Source organism: Balaenoptera borealis, assembly GCF_965194805.1.
Source record: "Balaenoptera borealis genome assembly, chromosome: 13".
NCBI classification, from domain to species: Eukaryota; Metazoa; Chordata; class Mammalia; order Artiodactyla; family Balaenopteridae; genus Balaenoptera; species Balaenoptera borealis.
The window spans coordinates 42,875,268-42,898,624 of NC_138870.1; the positions used below are offsets into that span (position 1 = coordinate 42,875,268).

The 23,357-nt window shown below is 38.5% G+C and overlaps 1 protein-coding gene across 11 annotated transcripts in view; it reads left to right on the forward strand.

Annotated features, from left to right (window-relative positions):
- The first annotated feature begins 2,470 nt into the window (after positions 1–2,470).
- Positions 2,471–23,357, forward strand: part of LARP4 (La ribonucleoprotein 4) — a 67,092-nt gene continuing 46,205 nt past the window's right edge. For 3 of the 11 annotated variants that reach the window (XM_082352394.1, XM_082352398.1, XM_082352400.1), the window contains exons 1-3: positions 4,159–4,330; positions 21,856–22,003; positions 22,628–22,780. In XM_082352394.1, coding sequence (XP_082208520.1) covers positions 4,313–4,330; positions 21,856–22,003; positions 22,628–22,780 — 319 coding nt within the window. In that variant the 5' untranslated portion in view covers positions 4,159–4,312. Of the gene's footprint in view, positions 3,024–4,158; positions 4,331–4,435; positions 4,574–4,974; positions 4,992–13,275; positions 13,325–16,763; positions 18,417–18,673; positions 18,788–21,855; positions 22,004–22,627; positions 22,781–23,357 lie in introns of those variants that run through there. The other 8 variants (XM_082352403.1, XM_082352402.1, XM_082352401.1 and 5 more) reach the window with 8 other exon arrangements.

A 23,357-nucleotide genomic window follows, 5' to 3' on the forward strand; every position in this document is an offset into this window, starting at 1 on the left:
CTCAATCCATATCTGATATCATATACAAAGATTAAGACAAAATGGATCATAGACCTAAATGTAAAATCTAAAAGTATAAAACTCCTAGAAGAATACATAAGAGAAAATGTATTGTCATAAGAGAAAATGTATTGTCTAAATGTAAAATCTAAAAGTATAAAACTCCTAGAAGAATACATAAGAGAAAATGTATTGTCTAAAATGTAATGTATCAAAAATAAGTATTTGATAAAAGCTCAGTAGAGAACAAATTAAAACTATTGACTAAAATTAGATACCAATATTAGCTATAGATTTTAATTTTTCTATCACAATCACTCAATAACACACGTGATTTATTTCTTAAAAAGCTTAATTATCTTTGATATGGAAGTGAAAGGAATTAATGTAGAATTGGAGCTTGTTATCTACAGAGTCAGGTGAAATCATCATTTGAAATCAATGTGACCTCAAACACAGTCAAATGTCATGAAAATAAAGTGAATCCTTAAAAAAAAAATGTAGCTGGTCATGGAAAGTTTAAAAAGCAAGTTGCAATCTATAAACTTTTCATTTACTACCTACCTCTCTGGCTCTGTGGAGCTGTGCTTGCTCAATCCTAGTGATGACATCCTGTACCGTAAATGGGATCTCAAGCTTAGGGACCTCTGATCTATCACGGACATTTTTGTACATTATGGTGAAATCCAAAGCTTCTTTTTCTCCTTCCTATTCACTGTCTATCTCAGTTGGCATCTGGATAAACGTTTTGGAAGTTGAGTGATTTTCTTTTATTTCTTCGTTTTTCACAGAATATAGGCAAATGCTAATAAAGCCATCCACAAGGAAGTTAGAAGAGCAGGAAAAGCCTGCAACCAAAGGCTGTGGTGTACCCTGATACTAGCCGTGCTGTTTCAGTCCGGGTGATGTCATAGTAGACCCATTGTGACATTATCATTGACTCAAACATTTAAAGAGTGCTTACTATATGCAGAGAATTAGGCATTCTATATGCTGTGATGGTAGCGGGTGAAGGGGGGAGGGAGGGAAGGAAAGAACAGACAACAGGAACGCTAAAAGAAATAGAAGGTATAGCCCTGCTTTAAATGAGCTTAAAATCTAGGTGTTAGAATTCAAGATCCAATGTATCAAATGTAACTTCTGGTTCTTCTCTCCTCCTGAGGTTTTGCTTAAGAATGTTTAAGCTTGTAACGGAATAATCGTGTTACAAACTTCCTCAGCTGCCCTTCAACATTTCCTAGACTTGTAGTAACTTGGAAGATAGTATTTGGATGAAAATCACACTCTTTGCACTGCCTAGTGGCTCATTTTTTCAAGAAGCCTGACTGAAGAAGGCTTTGACGTTCTGTAGTTGGCTGGGAAATTGAAGGGAACGCTTAGAGGCTGCTTTCTAACTGAAAGAAGAGTACTTTGGGCAGCTCCTCTGATGGTAGAGGTGGTGAAAGGATTTAGGACACTAGAGCAATTAAAAGGACAGATGGTTTTGTTCGTTGTGTAGATTATTTTTTAATTTAAAAAAATGTGAAAAGTACAGAAAGAAATATAACAAATAGCCATGTGCCTATCACCCAGAATGAACAGATATTAACATTTTGTCGTATTTGCTTCAGATATTTTTAAATAAAAGAAAGCATTAGAGATAAAGTTGAAGTCCCCTTTGGTGTTCTCCCCAGACTCCTTCCTTCCTGTTTTTCCCTTTTCAGAGGGCCATAACAAGCATGAATTTGATGTATTTATGTCTAGTCTGTGTTTATATAGTTTTACTGCAGGTGTATGTGTTCATAAACTATGTAATATCATTTTGTATGCTTTAGATTTTATATAAATTGTGGATGTATAACAATTTCTCTATGAGAACTTCCTATGTTGAGTCCTTATTGTAACTTAGTCCTATGTTGAGTGCTTGTTGTAAACTTGTAAATTTAAACAATTTGTTTCAATCCTTCAGAGAAACGGATACAGGGGATCATAATGTAATTGTCTTTTAAAAATATCAATCAATATGTAAGAGCAAGTTAAATATTTTCCCTTCTAAGATCCTGTTGTCTAAATTACTCCCTCCCCTGTGTTCCCAAATCATTTTGTAAACTTTGTATTATAGCACTTATCTCATTGAGTGTAACTATTTATTATTTGTTTCTATCCACCAGTTGGTGAACCTCTCAAAACCAGATGCGGTACTTTAGGTTTCTTTATCTAACATTTGGCATTATCTTCCTCAGTACCTCCATGGAAACTGTCTAAAATTTGGATATTCATTATAGTTTAAAACTCCTCTCCTCATGGAACTTTTCTAAGTCCCAGAATACTTTCTTTTATTGTTAGACTGCACCCTCCCCCCCCAGTCATAAAATATCACTCCCTCCTTTCCTATAAATCACAATTAAGTCTATTTATTCAAGGACGTTCATAATATTTTCTGAAAGGACCACATTTAAGGAGAATTATTTATTTATATAAATGTGAGTTTTCATTAAAATATCCATCATTACCCAGCATTTCTCAACATAATCAATTAATCTATTAAATTACTTTGTTGATAATAATACTATATTGTGAGATCCTTAAATAACTGTTAATTTCTCTTGATTTCCTTATATTGCTTACCCTAGTGGGCATTCACAAAGCAGCCTCCATACTTGTCAACAAAACTAATTTAGTATATTGTGCTCTCTCTCTCTCCTTCATATTTTTTTATGCAGCATGGAATTCATCAGCAACTGGAAATGAAGGCTTTTTAAAGCAAATTTTAAAATCTCTTCAATTTGACAAGCATTTGTTGAGATACTACTATGTGGCTACCATTATCCTAGACTGTGAAAAATATATGATAGGGACCTGTGAAGAAACTAAAAAACAACAAAAAAAATTTAAGATAGAATATAATATTCAAGTGCTAACGAGGGACATGAAGAAGAGACCTGTGGGGAGCAGAGTCTTTGGGAGAACCTTATGGAGAGAGAAGATTGACTGACAAATGAAGGCATTTCAGATAGGCATTCCAATGAGCCATGGCTTTGGAGGTGAGTGCAGAGTTTGTATTTCAGGGAAAAAGTAAGGAGACTGGTTTAATTGAGATGAGGTAATGTTGAGTTTACTGCGGATCAGAGTAGGAGAGTATGGGAAGAAATATCAGCAATTTGAAGGGGAAATTAATTTGGTATCTAAATGAAAAATGAAGGGATTCATTTGAGGTTAAGGGAGATTACATAGGATCAGAATGGTAAGGTCTTGAAAGCAAATAATAGCAGTTTGGTGAAAATGAAACCTTCAATTTAGGAAAATTTTTTGAAATAATAGAATAGAAAAAATCCATTGGAGAAGATCAAGACATGACTGTTTCAAACGATGAGTGTCAGAGCTAGGATATAGAAGTGGGACTGATAAGGGAGGGATAAATCCTAGTAAGTGTTGCTAAAGATAATAAGGATTTTGGATCATCTAACAGAAAATTATAAAGATAATTTTAAAAAATTTTTGTTGTATTCATTTGAATTAATGGCAGAACATCAATGAAGAGGCTATCCAGGCTAAGTACTACCAAATAGCATTATACTGAGCAGAGATGTGGGTACCTAATTCAAGGGAACTTGGGGCAAAGTGTGTTCTAGCGAGCTCCTTCAACTGTAAATTAGGGATAATAGTATTATTGCGTTTGATTGTTTAGATTAATTCCCGTAAAATACTTAGAATAGTGCCAGGCATGTAGTAGGCCTTTAATGTACAGCAGTTGCTGTTAATATGCTTACTATTACTGCTGCTTTTTTCCCTTCTCTACTTTTTCCCTGAGAGCCGCCGCCTTTTCGGCAGGGCTGGTTGTTTTCCAGTACACTTTGCACAAGCTCGGCTTTTTATCAGATCTAGGTCTTGGGCCACGAGAACTGCGGAGTTATTATGGCCATGGTAACTATCCGTTTCGCCAGGAATAAAATGCGCCTGTAAAATTTTTACACACTCCCGTGGCACAGAATGGTGCCTTCCTCTGATCGCTTCCCCCGCCTCCCCCCCCCACCCCCGGCCAGATGATAGTACAGTCCATACTGCGGCTGGAAAAGGTAGTGCAAAATTTGAGCGCGCCGAGGATTTTCTCTTCTCCCGGAAGCAATTGTTCTCTAGAGCCGGAAACAGTTGCTGTTTCAAGGGAGGTGGGACTGGGCGGGTCAGGCCGCAGCGGCTGACGGCGGGGGAGGAGCCGGGTCCGCTGCCGGTTGGAGGGGCCAGGCGAGTGTCCTTATCCTAGCTATTGGGGCTCCGGCCTGTAAGCCAGTTGGAGTCGCGTCAGCGAGAACGATTGGGCCGAGCGGAGAAAGTCATGTTGCTCTTCGTGGAGGTGAGTGGACTTGGGATTCTCGTCCTGCTCTGAGGAGAGCAGGAGTGTGAAGGCGCCGGCCGGTCCCAGCGCCATGTGACTTTCCAGGCCGTACACGGCGCGGAACCGGCAGATAGGCTGACACAGCACCTGGGCCGTGCAGGCCCGTGGCTCCGCTCTGCGCGCTCGCAGCACTTTAGGAGGCTGTGAGAGGCGAGCGCTGTGGCGGGGGAGAACCGAAGGTGGAGAATCGAGGCTTCTCTGGTGCGGCGTGAGGATCGGAGGAAGGGGAAAGCGTCCCATATGGACCTCCTAGAGGAGGCGAGCGGGGGGGGGGGGAGGGGGGCGGGGAGGGCGGAGTCTGCGGAGAAAAGGGTAATCAGGTGGGCGCGTTCCGGGGTGAAGCGAGGCCTCGCGCGGCCCTCTGGGAGCAGGCGAGCAACATGTGGGGCTGCGGAGGGAGGAAGGTGAAATTCGGTAGAAGTGTTAGGAAAAGAAAGTTGAAAGCCTCTGTTTAGCAACCCCCACCAAATTTTGTTTGGTCCCCGTCTCTAGGTCTCTGGAACGTTCTGTGGGTGGCAAGCGAGTTACTGTGAACGGAGGAGAAGCCAGTAGGGTTTGGAAACCTTGAAAGGCACCGCTTTGACCTTTTATAAAAGTTAACTCAGGCAGCCGCTCCGAGGTGAGGGGCTGATTTTATGAACGGATAAGAACCCTTTACAAGGAAAATTCCAAGAACGAGCGAAACCTAGTCGAAACCTAGTTCGGGGAAAGCCGGTTTTTTTTTTTTTTTAATTGTTATTTAACAATAGAAATACTTTTATTACTTTAACTGGAACATCTGCTGTTGGCCTATTTTAGTTTTAAAACGTAGTGGATACCTGTTTTACACAAATACGAGGTTCAGTTTCTCTTATTTCTGTCTTTCTCTTGTGTGCAGTGAGCATCAGCTGACTGCCTGGCTAATGCTTTGAGTAGATTCCAGATCATATTGTTCTTGCATTGTGAAAACGTCAAACCAGCAAAGCTGCAACTTCGCAGCTTGGCACTTGTTAACTATGCCCACAAAAAGAATCTTTTCAATGAGGGAAGGAATTTACAGGTTGTATAATGGATCGGGAGCCAGTCTATGGCGGGTTTTTTTCAGACGGACGGGGGGAGATCTTAATCCATAGTATTCCGGCCTAAAGTAGACACATGCTTCTGCCTTTTTTTTTTTTTTTTTTTAAATGTAACCGGCAATATGTAGCTGATACATTTGAGATCTTTATATTGGGGTTTAAAGAGACAGCTACCTTATAGAGTATTCCAACCTTGGTAGTAAAGATTCCAAGTAAATCATGAAAAGATTTAAAATTATTGAATCCATTCTGTTGATCGTTTTTTATCCTCGTTGTTTTCCTTGGGCAGAATAAGAAATCATATCTGATTTTAAGTAGTGCCAGTTTGTGTTAGGAATGTTATGCCAAGCAAATGCTGCAGGTTTTAAGTGTGTATGTGTTTTGCTGGGCAAAGGACTGTGAAGTTGTAGTTATATAAACATGAATTCCAGAATAAACTTTTGAGGTCCAAATTGATTTCTTTGGCTTTGTTAAAATGTGAACTTTAATAATAACTCCATTTATTGACCGTTTAAGCTAGATCCTCTCGTTTCTAAAACAACCTTGCAGTGTTCTATAGATGAGAAAACTGAGGTGGAGAGTTTAACTTAGTAAGACTGAAGTAGTGGAACTGGGATTTAGATACAGGTCATTCTGAAGCTAAATCATAGCTCTCACTAAAATGTTACATATGGTTAATATTTCCATTAATCATTTTCTTTGTAAATCAGTATGTGGTTTTTAATTTTTCACATATGATGAGTTTTACTGAAAATTAACAATGGCATTAAATATTTGGGTATAATTATATGCTATTAAAATCAATAAAATATAACATACGGGCTTTTGGCATTTTGTTAACTAATACTCAATCCTTGTAACCTCATGATGTAGGAATTATTCTAAATGAGGGAACCAAAGCTCAGAAGTTTGATGTCTAAGGTCATTCAGGTGTAAATAATGTGGGGACTAAAGTCTGAAGTCTGGCTTCTAGAACATAAGTCACTGACTCCAAAACTTATTTTTGCACTTACTTTCCAGTAAGCCAGGGGTTCTTAATCTGGGTCCCTAGATGGAATTGAGGAAGTCCGTGAACTTGGTTGAGGAAAAAAAATTTGCCTGTTTATTTTTAGTAGCTTCTAATTGAAATCTAGAATTGAAGAGAATTAAAAATTCTTGACATTTCAATGGATGCAACAAGAGAAGTGTTTTCATAACATATTACAGTTTTTGCAGATATCTTGAAATGTTGTTTATGCGCATTGCTCCTTATTATATGTAAAAAAAAGTCTTGTTTAATGCACTTGTAAAGAAACATTTATTACTAAATTAGAAATTTTAAAATACTTTTAAAACTATACTATAATTGGTTTTTTGTAGTCCTGTGTATTTCAGATACTTAAAAACATTCTGAGAAGAGATTCATAGGTTAATTGGACTACTGAAGAGGTCCATGGCATGAGGGAGGTTAATAACCACTTTACTACCAACTAAGTTGCTTTGGTAGAACTTCTCTATTCTGGGAAGATATCCTCTGCAGCTGTGTTCAAAATCTTTTATTTGTGTGCATTTTTCTGGAGAGACCCCAGCTTAACTAGTTTATAACTGGAATCAGTGGGATAGATAATAGTAATGATAATAATATAATAATAGTTGTGTTCTCATGAATTGTGCTCACTATTGATATGTCAGGCCTGTTAAGTCTTTTTGCATGTATACATTTATATACAACAACTCAAACCTATCTATGAGGTAAGTAGCATTATTATCTCCATTTTAGAGATAAAGAAACTAAGGCACAGAAAATTTAGGAAACTTGCCCAAGATCATACAGCTAGTGAATATTGAAGGTGGAATTAGAACTCTAAATTGCAGTGTACTGCAATAGAAATCTATAGGCAGACAAGGAATCCTATTTTAAGTAATACTTAGATGTAACTTTTTAAAAACTTGGTCTTGCAGACAAAGGCCTATACTGACTTCAGTAGTTTTGTTTTTATCTCACCTCTGTTCTGAAGGAGACACATACCGTGTCTGTCTCTCTGGGAAGAGGTAAAAACGTTTGGATAATATACCAGATTGTTAAACATGTTCCAGCATAAATTCGGTTAGAAAAAATTCTGAAAGTTTGAAACAGCCCTTTGCTGTGTTCTTCTGGCTGCTAGCGAGTTATTTAAGTTTTTGAGCGCCAAGGAGGCAGTTTGCAATCTTTTCGTGTTTTTATGGTTTGCCAGTATTTTATTCATTTTTCAGATCATTTTCCCCCTCCAGTATTTCCAGCCAATTATGTCTGCTCTAGTTGTTTGGCAACGTTTTTATTGGATTTCTGTCTCTATTTGAGTTTTTCCCTAAAAATGAATACTTATAACCACTTATTTAGGTAGCAGTGACTTTTATGCACCCTAGGATGCATACTCTCACATAATTTTTAAAAATTATTTTTAATTATGGTAAAATACACATAACAAAATGTATCATCTTAACCATTTTTAATGTACAGTTCAGTGGTATTAAGTACATTTACATTGTTGTGCAACCATTGCCACCATCCATCTCCAGAAGCTTCATCTTGCAAAACTGAAGCTCTGTACACATTAAACAGTAAATCCCTCTTCCCCCAGATCTTACACAATTTTAAAAGTAATTTATCTGACTTCTAAAGTTTTCTGCTTTTTTGGGTGATAACATTTTAAATTTTAGGTTAGCTTTAGAATCTGAAATAAGTGGGATATTTGCCTAGATAATTTTTCATTGATTTTATATTTCAGTAATCATGGGAAGTTTTGTGCCTTTTACCTCAAGTACAGTACTCAGTTTTTTCCCATTAGCTTAAATAATCACGTATTTATAAAAAGTTATTAGATATGACTTAGTGAAAATGATTTTTCAAAAATGAAAAGAAGAAAGTGCCTTAACGAATTGTGAAATTATTGCCAAGAAGAATTATAAATAAGTGAATAGCTGAGTGATTTTTGAACAGTTTGATTTTGGAATATTTATTGGAGCTGGATACAGAATTTTAAAATGGATAAACATTTTCAAAGAAATATTTTCAAATATAATGGGCTGAAAATGAAGTAGAAATTACTTTCGAAGTGTGAAAAGTGGAATAAAATGCTCAGAAGTGAATATAAAGATGTAAAAGTACCTCATGGTGCTTCAAATTACAGTATGTGAAAAACCAGTAACTAGAAATATTGATATTCAACTATTTTCTATCAATTTGAGTTTGTTCAGGCTGTCAGCTCCATATTACTTCTCAGCTAATGGAAGTGATCTTTAGTACTAGACATGAACATTTGAAATCTGTAATTTTGGTCTCTCCCTAGGAGCTTAAAAAAAGATTTAGACCCTATAGGTAGAGATGGAGTCCGTGTCTGTATTGCAGAGGAGTGGAAAGTAGAGGAAGTTAGGAAACTAACTTCTAACTAACTAACTAATGCAGCTATCATTGTGAAGTCTTAAAAATTTTTTTTTAAACTTCCACTTCGAATATCCTTAAGTGAAAATGGAAAGTGACTCTTTAGCTCTGATAGTGCTTGTAGCATTTTAATTTATTGTTCCTATAGTCTGTGTTTTGCTTAAGTTGTGTTTTCTTTGAAGTTTAATTCTCGAGGCAGGTTTCCAGTCTTGAAAACATTGTAAACTTTTGTGTTTTGCGCTATGATTTTCTGTAAGGGTTTTGGAATCCTGGGTTCAAATGTTAGCTATGACCTGAGGCAAGTGACAACTTTTTTTGAGCCTCAACTTCCTATCTGTAATTTGAGAATGATTCTTCTGAGAGTTTAGGTTGTGTTCATGGTGGGTTTTTTTGTTTTCTTTTTTGTTTTGTTTGGCTGTGTTGGGTATTTGTTGCTGCACGCGGGCTTTCTCTAGTGGCGGCCAGCCAGGGCTACTCTTCGTTGCAGCGCGCAGGCTTCTCATTGCAGTGGCTTCTCTAGTTGTGGAGCACGGGCTCTAGGCGTGTGGGCTTCAGTAGTTGTGGCTCACGGGCTCTGGAGCACAGGCTCAGTAGTTGCGGCGCACGGGCTTAGTTGCTTCGCGGCATGTGGGATCTTCCCGGGCTAGGGATCGAACCCGTGTCCCCTGCATTGGCAGGCGGATTCTCAACCACTGCACCACCAGGGAAGCCCTGTGTTCATGGTGTTTATGTATTAAGCCTTGTTTGTAATACAGTCTAGGTAAAGGCTTGACAGACACTATCATTTGATCATCACAGCAAGTATTTCTGGGAAATTTATTAAAACTACCTGATAGCAGCACTATTAATTGCAAAAGCTACTGTGAGGTAGCACTGATTTAAGAGACGTATAACTTTGAGTTTGAATCCCAGCATTGTTATTGATTTGCTCTAAGCCAAACAGGTTAATTACCTTACTTTAAATTTTTTATAGTTTGAGTATATTATCAATTGGGCAAATAAAACTTTTAAAATGAGAATGAAGCTTGCAGACTGTTAAATACAGACTCATTTATATGCAAGATTTAAAGAAATACAAATGATAAAGTGCAAATCAGCACTTTATATTTGCTCTTGTGGAAAAAAATATTTTTTCTAATGTATAAGTGTAAGTAAATGTAAGGAAAAGAAACTTGAATATCACATACTCATGTTTCCTCTTGTCTATTGCCTTGTCTGGGCATTTGAACCAATCTTTAGTTCAGAAAATATCTCTGTATTTATAAACGACTGGCTGTAAATTAAAGACAGAGGAGTACTTTAGATGAATATTACTAGGAGTATGGTATGAACATAGGCATAGAGCCAAGGATGAGGAATTAAGTTTTGTTTGATTTATATATTATTGAGGGAAGAGAAAAGCATTTTCTCTGTCAGAGCAGAAAAGTCAGGAGTAATCCAGGGTTTGTATAGTGCATAGTTGGCCAGTATTTCATACCACTAGGTAGTGCAAACTACAAAATGGGTAGAGTGACCATACCTCCCATTTTGTCCTGGACAGTCATAGTGTACACCTGTTTTCTGGAACAGATGTCGTACCCCATTTTATTCTCAGAAATGTCCTGGTTTGTATGATAATTGTTCAGAGGAGATCAGAGATTTACTGTGTGCTTGTTGGCTGGTTGTTGTTTTTCCATATCATTAACAAGGGAAGATAGTGTACTAAATTGGTACTAAAGTATTTGTTGTTGAATTGGCTATGGGAAATGTAAATTTATAGGATTTACAAAAATTTGCAGTTGAGCAAGCCAAGGGAAATAGGGTTATTCTATCATTTTGAGTTGGAGGAAGGAAAAAAATAGGAGGGCAGTGATTGAATAATAATAAGATACATTTATGTGAAAGGTTGCATAAAAGAATGGTTAAGAACATGGACTCTGGGGCCAGGCTGCCTGCTCAGGTTAGGCAACTTTCTAGTTGTATGACCTTGGGCAAGTTGTTTAACTTGTGTTTTTCAGTTTCCTTATCTGTAAATTGAGGATAATACTAATATATGAGATATTATAATTATTATCTATCTCAAAGGGTTGTTAAGAGGATTGACAGTCAATGTAAAGCGCTTAGTGTCTGGTACATAATAAACATAAGTGAGTTGCTGCTTTCACATATACTTATGAAAGATCTCATTTCAGTTTTCGTAACAAAGTTTGCTGACTTGGCTATACACACTAGGAATTAAAAGGTGCCCTTTTTTGAAAAGGATTATTTTGATATTTAGTACTGATATTTGAGGTTTGAGGTTTTTTGAGTTCATTTGTATAGTTAGCTATTGGCTTTATCAGATGACCAATTTGAAGTAAACTGACTCGGTATTTTGAGGACTATTTAAATGCTAAATATCTATTAATTGGGTTCTTAGTCTTTAACAATAAGGTGATCATGAATCTCATATGTAGAACTTTTTAGGAAGAAGTCTAATTTTTTTTTTTTTAACAGCTAACATTATTTATTTATTTATTTATTTATGGCTGTGTTGGGTCTTCGTTTCTGTGCGAGGGCTTTCTCTAGTTGTGGCAAGCGGGGGCCACTCTTCATCGTGGTGCGCGGGCCTCTCTTGCTGCAGAGCACAGGCTCCAGACGCGCAAGCTCAGCAATTGTGGCTCACGGGCCCAGCCACTCTGCGGCATGTGGGATCTTCCCAGACCAGGGCTCGAACCCGTGTGCCCTGCATTGGCAGGCAGATTCTCAACCACTGCACCACCAGGGAAGCCCGGAAGAAGTCTAATTTTGATTATATCTTCAGATCAATCCATGACTCCCCCAAAGGTGGTTGTTGTTTTTTTTTTTTGACTGCTTTGGGTCTTCGTTGCCTGCGGGCTTTCTCTAGTTGCGGCGAGTGGGGGCTACTCTTCATTGCGGTGCTCAGGCTTCTCATTGCAGTGGCTTATCCTTGCGGAGCACGGGCTATAGGTGCACAGGCTTCAGTAGTTGTGGCGCACGGGCTTAGTTGCTCCACAGCATGTGGTATCTTCCCGGACCAGGACTTGAACCCATGCCCCCTGTATTGGCAGGCGGATTCTTAACTACTGTGCCACCCCGGAAGCCCTCCCCCAGAGTTTTAAGCACTCATCATCTGTCATCTGACTGAGGAAGTGGGAATTTGGGGAACTTGTCTTTTCCTCTGATATTAGAAGATCAGCAGTAATAGTTTTATTGATGAATAAACTGAAGATTTCCTTCCAGGTGTGGAGTAAGTGAATCCTGATTTTTGACAATTTGGCAAATGACTTAGGTTGGTCCAGTTACCTTGCTATTCAAAGTGTGAGCCTCAGTAACTTCTTTACCCAGGGCTTGTTAGAATACAAACTCTCTAGCCCTATCCCTGAACTGCTGAATCAGAATCTGCATTTTATCAAGATCCCTAGATGATTCTTATGCACAGTAAAGTTTAAGAAACTCTCATATAGCATATAAATTTTATTATTGGTCTCCTGTGTGCTATTTACTGTTCAAGGTGCTAGAGAAGAGTAAACCATAGGCAAGGTCACTGTCATTGTGGAGCTTGCAGACAAAATAATTCAAGTTAGGATAAGTGCTTTGTAATAGGGGGTAAATTTTATTGCACAAATTACCATGGATCTTACTTTTTTTTTTTTTAGCTGAAAATTAGCTGTACCGTGGCCCTAAGATAGAAATCATTGCAGAGCTGAATTGACTTCTGCCCTGGGTACTCTAGTTCTTATCTGAGGTCTATTTTCTATATCCATTTCTTCTGTATTGTTAGCCACTCTAGGTAGAACTGGGGCCAGGGACTGTTTTACAGGCTTGGTGAGGAGATTTGTAATATTCCTTAAATAGTATGTAACTTGTTGTCTTAAAGTTTTCTCTAAGGCAACTGTAGTATAGTGGCAGACTCTGCAGAGCACCTAGGTTCAAATTCTGGCTCTGTCTTTATTAGCTGTGCAGCCTTGGGCAGATTACCTTTAGGTAAAGTAAGGTTTTCCTTATCTACAAAATGTGGATGATAGAATTTAAATGTAGTTGTTATGAAGATGAATTAAGTGTTCCATAGATGTTAGTTATCCTTCTTTGTCAGAATGGGTGAAAAATTCCCAGTTTTCATTTTTACTTTCTATAAAATGCCCCTAAGCATCTTCTGGTAGGACTCTGAAGTTTCATGCTGGGTGAAATGACAGGTGTTTATATTTTTTGGGGGGGGGGTCGGCTGTCCCTTGCAGCTTGTGGGATCTTAATTCCCTGACCAGGGATTGAACCTGTGCCCCTTGCAGTGGAAGTGCTGAGTCATAACCACTGGACCGCCAGGGAATTCCACCCCACTTTTTTTTTTTAAGTACTTGTGGTGTTGTCCTCTCAGTATTGGAGATGTAAAAATTAAACCTGGATGATTGATCTGCCATGAGGCAAATAAGTTTAATCAATTTCTATACTTTATTTCTGTTTTTCAGCATTTGTAGGGTTAAGTGGCATGGGATTTCTGTTTCTGATAGTAAATAGGTAAGTAAAACAAACAGTTATATATGACCAAAGAGATGGTTTTGCCATATTTATGGCGACTTTTTCCTAACTCTTGGTTCTATTACCTTAAAACTGCTCTCTTATGACCAGAAGATATCATTTTGCCAAGAAATTTACATTTCTGTTTTTTCCTTTCATTTGTATCTTTCCCCAGATAAGAACTGGCATAAAATGGGTCAATCATAAGGACTGCTTTTGGCTTATTCGATAATGGCATATATTGCTTAGAGATAGAGGTGTTGATCTGTTAGTTTTACGGACTGACAATTTGAATATTTTTGTGGTGATTTGAGAGTATCTTTGTGCTTACATACTGCATATGTGTATGTTGGCAGATAGTTTCAGCATGCACTTGGACAATTTACATCCTTTAATAGATGTTTTATATAACTGTAGCCTCAAGGGCTTACTTCGAGTTCTGTGGGAGAGAGAAGGATTTTTTTTTAATGAGATAAGGATTTTTATGGGCTTCTTTATTAAACTTAGTCAAAAGATGAGTCAAACATGGTTATCTAGAATTTAAATGAAAAATTAAGTCTTTGTTCTCATTAAACTGACTTGTCAGATTCATTATTGTGTCATTTTAAAGATTATTTGTTATAGGAAAACATCAACGTTTTGATTCTTTTTTTCAATTAAAAAAAATTTTATTTATTTATTTATTTTGGCTGTGCCGGGTCTTTGTTGCAGCACTCAGGATCTTTAGTTGTGGCATGTGTGTGGGACCTAGTTCCCTGACCAGGGATCGAACCCAGGTCCCCTGCATTGGGAGCTCGGAGTCTTACCCACTGGACTACCAGGAAGTCCCCACATCAACTTTTTTTGATGGACGTTTTCAGTTTCCAAATTTTCTTTATATTGAGTAATTTTATAAAGGACATTCTTATGTAGAAAGCTTTTAGGCTAATATTCTCTGTGGTAGCTCAAATAGTGAATGTTTTAAAAGTTTTTCACATCAATATTGACATACTGCTTTACAGAGGTGTTATGACCTTATTTGTTTGTTTATTTGTTTATTTATTTGCCATGCCATGCGGCATGCAGATCTTAGTTCCCAGACCAGGAATCGAACCTATGCCCCCTCAGTGGAAGTGTGGAGTCCTAACTGCTGGACCACCAGGGAATTCCCTCTCCACTTTTTTCTGTGCTTGTGCATTATTTCACAGACTTGAGTCATTTCTATAAGATAGCAACTTGCTTTACTGTTTTTCCAAGTGTCTTCAAAATGTGACCATTTTCCATGTCTTCTATATTTTTTTCTCCATTTTTAAAAACTTTATTTTGAAATAATTATAGATTCACAAGAAGTTGTCCCCAGAATGTACAGGGTGGTACCGTGTACTTTTTGCCCAGGTCCCTCCAGTAGTAACACCTTGCTTAACCATAGTATGGTGTAAAGACAAGCAAATTTACGTTGATACAGTCTGCAGAACTTATTCAGATCTCAAAAGTTTTATATACAATCTGGTTTTAAGGCTCTAGGATATTCTGTATGTGGCTGGACTACAGTTACTGAACAAATCCTCACTCTCTTGTTGGTGTCTTACTCTATTCGGGCTGCTATAACGATATCACAGATTAGGTAGCTTATGAACAAAAGAAATTTATTTCTGGGAAGTCCAGGATCATGGTACCAACAGATTTGGTATTTCATGAGGGTTTTCTGGTTCATAGATAGTGCCTTTTCACTGTGTCCTCAGTGGTGGAAGGGGCTAGGGAGGTCTGTGGAATCTCTTTTAGAAGAGCACTAATCTCATTCATGAGGGCTTCATTTTCATGACTTAAGCAACTCCCAAAGGCCCCACCTCCCAGTACTATGACATTGGGCATTAGGATTTCAACATATGAAGTTGGGAGTTACACAGATGTTCAGACCATAGCAGTTGAATGTTTCTAATTTTTCACTATTATGAAATTGTGATGAACATCTTTGTATTTATATTTTTGTATATCTTTCTTTTGAGCAAATCTGACAAGTAGAATTTTTGGACCAAAGAATATATAATTTTAAGGCTTTTGATAAACATTGCCAACTTTTAGCAAAGTTATATGAATTACAGCAGTGAGTTGTTTCTTTTTATACTTGTCAAAATGGCACTAAGTAGTTCAATAGGTAAAATGGACTTTTTAAAAAAAAAAATTTTATTTATTTTTATTTTTGGCTGCATTGGGTCTTAGTTGCAACGCACAGGCTTCTCTCCAGTTGTGGTGCGCGGGCTCAGTAGTTGCAGTGCGTGGGCTCTCTAGTTGTGGTACGTGGTCTTAGTTGCCCTGCAGCACGTGGGATCTTAGTTCCCCGACCAGGGATCAAACCCGTGTCCCCTGCATTGGAAGGTGGATACTTTTTTTTTTTTTTTTTAAAGATTTATTCATTTTTTTATTGATTGATTGATGCTATGTTGGGTCTTCGTTTCTGTGCGAGGGCTTTCTCTAGTTGTGGCAAGCGGGGGCCACTCTTCATCGCGGTGCGCGGGCCTCTCACTGTCGCGGCCTCTCTTGTTGGGGAGCACAGGCTCAGTAGTTGTGGCTCACGGGCCTAGTTGCTCCACGGCATGTGGGATCTTCCCAGACCAGGGCGCGAACCCGTGTCCCCTGCATTAGCAGGCAGATTCTCAACCACTGCACCACCAGGGAAGCCCTGGAAGGTGGATTCTTAACCACTGGACCACGAGGGAAGTCCCGGTAAAATTGACTTTTTTGGGGGGTGGGGGGGCCATGCTGCGCAGCATGCGGAATCTTAGTTCCATGACCAGGGACTGAACCCGTGCCTCCTGCAGTGGAAGTGTGGAGTCCTAACCACTGGACACCAGGAAATTCCCTAAAATTGACATTTTGCAATTAATTATTCCTGCTTGTTTTTGTACCTTTTCCCTGTTTGGCAGATTTCTTACTAGTTTGCAGTTCTATTGTTTTTTTTTTTCTTTTTTTTGCCTGCATTGTGTCTTTGTTGCTGTGGGCGGGCGGGCTTGCTCCAGTTGGAGAAATGGCTACTCTTTATTGCGGTGTGCGGGCCTCTCATTGCGGTGGCGTCTCCACAACGAGACGTGCTCCAGTAGTTGCAGCACGCGGGCTCAGTAGTTGTGGCACACAGGCCCTAGAGTGTGTGGGCTTCAGTAGTTGTGAGGGTGTGTGGGCTCATTACTTGCGGCGCACAGGCGCTAGGGTGTGTGGGCTTCAGTAGTTGTGGCTCACGGGCTCTAGAGCGCCGGCTCAGTAGTTGTGGCGCATGGGCTTAGTTGCTCCGCGACATGTGGGATCTTCCTGGACCAGGGCTCAAACCCGTGTCCCCTGCATTGGCAGGCGGATTCTTAACCATTGCACCACCAGGGAAGTCCCCAGTTCTATTGTTAATAGTAACCTTCCAAACCTTTTCTGTTTTTACATACCAATATGTTTATCTGTACAATGATTTTATGTTTGTTAATATGAATAAAAAACAAAATGCTTATTGTTTTGCAACTTGAATTTTTTCACTGAATAATATACCTTGGAGCACTTTACACATTAGTGTATGTAGCCCTTTTTTTTTTACTTTTATAGTATTCTATGTTATGAAATATACTACATTTTATTTAACCATTTGTCTATAGGTGGATATTTAGGTTATTTTCAATCTTTCACTAATGGGGTCAGGGCTGCAATATACATTCTTATATATGTCTTCTTCTGTACATTAATGGCTTTTAGAGTGTATACTCTTAACTAGGCTGGAGAAAAATATAAATATGCCCAGGAGTACTTCTCGTCTATATGCCATAGACCTCACACTTTGATTATTCTTGGCACCATTAGCAAGGGAGACATCAGATTTATGGGTAGTATGCTGCTGAAAGGCATCTAGTTAATTATTTTGAGTCATTATTAAATGCTCAGTGAAATAGTACGTCCCATCAGTAAGTAAAAGGTAAGTTTTTAAAATCGTAATTCCCCAATATTGGGTATTTATTTATAAATTAAGTATACGTGGCATAATACATCTTGTATGTTAAATATTAGCCTTAATCTCTTTGTCATATTTGGGACCTCCCACTTCTTCAGTAGCTTTCTACATTTGCAGAAATGCCCATATTATGAGTTAGGCCTCTCCAGTGAACGTACTAGTCAAAACTCAAATTCCCAGATTCCCTTGTATCTAGATGGATGCAAGCATGTTACCTAAGAGCCACTAGTCAGACCACACCTACAGATGTCTTCTATTTGAAAATATACAATGTAGGGAAATGAGGGTTCTATTCGTAACTTCCATTTTATAGACAGAAGTGGCAGTAGAGGTGGTCAGCTTAAAGTGGAGTTAATACAAGGTTGAGTTCCTAATGGAGAAGTGGCATTGGTGCTGGTAATAATAAAAGTTGTAATGGATTTGAATTTTGGCATTTACTGCTTGGTGGTGGCAGGGTTAGTGATTTCCTCATCAGGGCACTTCCGGAACATTATTTTGAGTGATGCTACCTTTGCATCTGTTTTTTTTTCAGCCCTTCCAGTGACAGTGACACTATCTTTTAATAAATTACCTTTCTGTTTAATTTAGCCAGAGTGGATTCTGAATTCTAACTGATAAGCATGCACTGTTCACATGTCTACATAGGGGCAAATGTAAAGTTGACTTGCATTCCAAAATTGCTACCTAGGGACTTCCCTGGTGGTCCAGTGGCTAAGGCTCCGCTCTCCAGTGCAGGGGGCCCAGGTTTGATCCCTGGTCAGGGAACTAGATCCCACATGCATGCTGCAACTAAGAGTTTGCATGCCGCAACTAAAGTTCCTGCATGCCGCAACTAAAGTTCCTGCATGCTGCGAAGAAGATCCCGTGTGCCACAACTAAGACCCGGTGCAGCCAAACAAACAAACAAACAAACAAACAAATAAATATATATATATATATATATATTTTTTTTTTTTAAAAAGAAAGAAAGAAAAAACTGGTACCTAGAGGTGTTTTTGATTGTTTGTTTCTCTTGCCACGTCGTGAGGCTTTCAGGATCCCAGTTTCCCGACCAGGGATTGAACCCATACCCCCGGCAGTGGAAGCGTGGAGACCCAATCACTGGACCGCCAAGGAATTACATACCTAGAGGTTTTTAAATAATAATATCTGGGTACCTGTCCTGGTGGGGCTACCTGGTGGTGCTATAAGAAAATTGGTTGTAAAAAAAAAAAAAGAAAATTGGTTGTTTATTCCCTGAGCTAATTATGATATGAAGTAGTTGTGAATTAACATCTCTAAGCAAAGATGTTGCTTTGGTTATTCATCTTTGGTGCTACTTCAAAGATGCTTTTGCTCCCTTGCTACGTTTGACATTTTGTTATTGGTTTTGATGTTTATTTTAAAAGCTTTTAGCAGCCCTGAAATCAAAAGCCAAGAACCACTCCAGTGTAAGACTTCCAAACAGGCACATGAAAACAAGGAAGATTGTATCAACTCTGATTTTCTAGCACATCAGAAGGGTAAATACAGTAGCTAAACATTAGTTGGGTTCTTTTGTTTGTTTTGTTTTGCGCCTATGCCTCTACTGTTCCATTCAAATAGACAGTTGAAGGTCTACTCTTGGCCTGGTTTATATTAATAGCTGAAATAGAAGAGGAAGACCCAGTTTCTACCTTTTCTTCATTGAGCCCACTGCCTGGTTGCAAAGAACACTTACTTAAATAAACTATTATAGTGGTAACAAAACAGAAGTATGTACAAATAACAAGAGGGAAAGAGGAAGTAGTGACCAACACACATGAAGTTAGGTGTCCAAGGTGTGTAGAAACTATAAGGAGTTTTGGTAGAATAGGCATTATATATATATATATATACACACACACACGCATATATATTTTTAAAACTTGCTTGTTTACTTTTTTTTTCTAATGAAGGTTTTATTTATTTATTTATTATTTTGTTTGGCTGTGTTGGGTCTTTGTTGCTGCACGCGGGCTTTCTCTAGTTGTGGTGAACAGGAGCTACTCTTCACTGTGGTGCACGGGCTTCTCCTTGCTGGGGCTTCTCTTGTTGCGGAGCACGGTCTCTAGGCGTGCCGGCTTCAGTAGTTGTGGCTTGCGAGCTCCAGAGCTCAGGCTCAGTAGTTGTGGTGCATGGGCTTAGTTACTTCACAGCATCTGAGATCTTCCCAGACCAGAGCTTGAACCCATGTCCTTTGCATTGGCAGGTGGATTCTTAACCACTGCACCACCGGGGAAATCCCATTATATTTTTTAAAATAAAGAAACTGGAGTCAGTGATTGCACAGTTACTGGGTGGAAGAGTAAACTTGATCTTTGTCTGTTATACAATAGTTGCCTCTCAATTGTTGGAAGTTCTCTTCAATTTTGCTTTTTTTTTAAAAAAAAAAATATTTATTTATTTATTTATTTTTGGCTGCATTGGGCCTTTGTTGCTGCACGCGGGCTTTCTCTAGTTTCAGCGAGCAGGAGCCACTCTTCGTTGCAGTGCGTGGCCCTCTCACTGCGGTGGCCTCTCCCGCTGCGGAGCATGGCCCCAGGCGCCCGTGCGTCAGCAGTTGTGGCTCGTGGGCCTCAGCAGCTGTGGCGCACAGGCTTAGTTGCTGCGCAGCATGTGGGATCCTCCTGGACCAGGACTCGAACCTGTGTCCCCTGCATTGGCAGGCGGATTCCCAACCACTGCGCCACCAGGGAATTCCCCAATTTAGCTTTCTTAAGACAGTATTGGTACTTTTAAAGAAATATGAATTTGAGATTTTGGAAAACAACTGGGAAGTTGGTTAATTTTTTAAAATTATTTTTTAAGCAGAGCTTTAAGCTGGTAAGAAAGCAAATGAAATCTTCAGACCAAAAAAATCAGGAAGTACTAATCCAGAGAGAGAAGCAGGTGTTAGACCTAGGGCCTGCCCCTAATGCATCTATTGATCCTTAGTGGCCCAGAGCTTAGATTTTAATCGCAGTGCTTAGAGACAGGACACAAGATAAACTAGGGGAAAAAACAGCTTTCTCAGAGAAAAGGAAAACTTGTCAGCTTTAGCCTTGGCTCTGGGTTGGTGGAAGGAGGGATCTTATTCTAACCACAAATCCTCTTTGACGCAGAGTAGGGCTAAAATTCCCACTACTTGTTCTCCAGAAACCCACGTTGAAAATTTTAAGTGATACAGATTGGTAGTCTTACTGTGCAGTCATCCAGCAGAAAGAAAACAAATCCTCTGGGCTTCCCTGGTGGCGCAGTGTTTAGGAATCCGCCTGCCAATGCAGGGAACACGGGTTTGAGCCCTGGTCTGGTAAGATCCCACATACTGCGGAGCAAATAAGACTGTGCGCTACAACTACTGAGCCTGCGCTCTAGAGCCCACGAGCCACAACTACTGAGCCCGCGAGCCACAACTACTGAGCCCGCATGCCTAGAGCCCGTGCTCTGCAACAAAAGAAGCCACCTCAATGAGAAGCCCACGCATGGCGACGACACTCGCTGCAACTAGAGAAAGCCTGAAGGCAGCAACAAAGACCCAACGCAGCCAAAAATAAATAAATAAATAAATTTAAAAAAAGAAAATACACTTTCAGGACAAATGAAATAATGCATTGTAACATAAGGCAGAATGCGGTTTTTTGGGGGTTTTTTTGTTTTATTTATTTATGGCTGCATTGGGTCTTTGTTGCTGCACGTGGGCTTTCTCCAGTTGCAGTGAGCAGGGGCTGCACTTCATTAGAGTGTGCAGGCTTCTCACTGCGGTGGCCTCTCCCACTGCGGAGCACGGGCTCCAGGCTCGCGAGCTTCAGCAGCTGCGGCATGCGGGCTCAGCAGCCATGGCTCGCGGGCTCCAGAGCGCAGGCTCAATAGCTGTGGCACACGGGCTCAGTTGCTCTGCGGCATGTGGGATCCCCCCAGGCCAGGGCTCGAACCCGTGTCCCCTGCATTGGCAGGCGGACTCCCAACCACTGCGCCACCAGGGAAGTCCCAGAATGCGGTTTTTGACTTGGGAAAAAATTTCCACTTATAGAATCATTCAGACTCTCTATCACAGCTTAGATGGCAATAAAAATTATGTACTGTGCAAAATTGCTGTAGATAAGTCAAAAATTTGTTCTAGGTACTCAAACACACACTAACCTCAAAGATATGTGAATAGTTTTAATAAATTTTATAATACTTGCAAGTAGGTTGGGGTAAAGCAGTATTTCTATATTAATATATTTATATATTATAATATTATTATTATTATATTATATTATATTATTATATTTATATATATTATATTAATATATTATATATATTTCTATATTTCTATATTAATAGTATTAGTAGTATTTATAAAAATATTTTTATTGTATAGGTAGCTAAATTTTACATATAAACGTTTCAAGTTCATCTGCTTAAAAAGGTTTATATTTTCAAGTTGAGCCAAAAACTTTAAAATATTGTTTATTTAATATTTACTATTAAATTACATAATATTATTGGGGATTTTCTTCACATTTAAGTAATGGAAAAGTTTTGTCTAAATTTATAATTTTAATGCACTGACTTTTAAAATTAACAAATGGATCCTTTTAATTTTTAGCAGGTAACATCTAAAGGAACTGGCTTAAATCCTAATGCCAAAGTATGGCAAGAAATACCTCCAGGAAATACTGATGCCACACCAGTAACTCATGGAACTGAAAGCTCTTGGCATGAAACAGCAGCCACATCAGGGTCTCATCCTGAGGGTAAGTTGTACATATTTCATCAGATTAAATCACATTTTGGTTAAACATACGGCCAAACCAGTTTATAGAACTTTTAATACATTCTTTGATTATTTGATAAAATATATTTATAAATGTTTAACATGTAGTTTGTATACCATTCTCATTTATTTCCAGTACGAATGGATTGTCACTAATTTCAGACAGGAGCTGTATCTTTGGGTTCAGCATTTAACCCATGTACAATGTGGTATTTTTAAATTAGTTTTGATCTACCATCATTGCCAATGCTGTTTACTCACTGTTTGATCTTAGGCAAATGGCTTAACCTCTCCATGCTTGTTGCCTTCATCTGTAAAACATTAACAGTAGCAATTAAGTTTGGCATTGGTTTTTCTGAGAATTAAGTGAATAAAGTACATGAAGCTGTCTTATACATAGATAGTACTATATAAGTTTAAGCTATTGTTAATCATTTTAGCTTATCCATAATGGTCAAACTTAACTCCTTTGGACTCTTACTTAAAATCATGTGGATATTTTCCCAATTGCTAGAATTCTTTAAAATCTTGTTGTGCCCAGAGTGCCTAAAGATAGGATTTTAAAGAATTACTATTCACTTCCAGTATGTTTTCTTTAATACAGGTAATAGAGAACTTGCAGATGATATGTGTAAGGAATATGAAGTAATGTATTCATCTTGTGAAACCACAAGAACTACTACAGGCATTGAGGAATCAACTGATGGAATGATTTTGGGACCAGAAGATCTGAGTTACCAAATATATGATGTTTCTGGTAAACTTTATGGTTTTATTGGTAAAATGAGAATGTAGTATGCTAGTCTTTTTCCCCCTCCAGTCTCTTTATCATTGTTCTAGTAAACATGGCATTGATCGGTCTATTTTATTATTTGAAAAGTTTATGTTAATGAAATATTAGGTGATTTTTATAAATACTGATTTCAAATGGCCAAACATGAACATTGTAATTTAAAAAGAATGTTTATTTTAAAGATCTTATTAAAGGAAAGTGTGAAATTAAAGATGAAAGGAAAAAACAGTCAATATAGTTAAAAGAGACCTAAATTACAATCTTTCAGAGTCCAAGTTTCTTGATCTATTAGTTGGGATCAACGCAAGTTCTGTCAATTTTCCCATCACTTTTGTCAGTGTGAAATGCATTTATAAATGTGAGATTGCAGGGATTAATTTTGAGAAAAAGGTTGTGTTATATCATAGTTCTACTACAGTTCAACTTGTGAGATATGTTTTTTTTTTTCACATTCATTTAATTAGCATGGATTATTAATTGCTTGGACTTAAAATGGATGAAATTTAAAAGAAACTAAAGATAGACTATAGAACCTGATTAC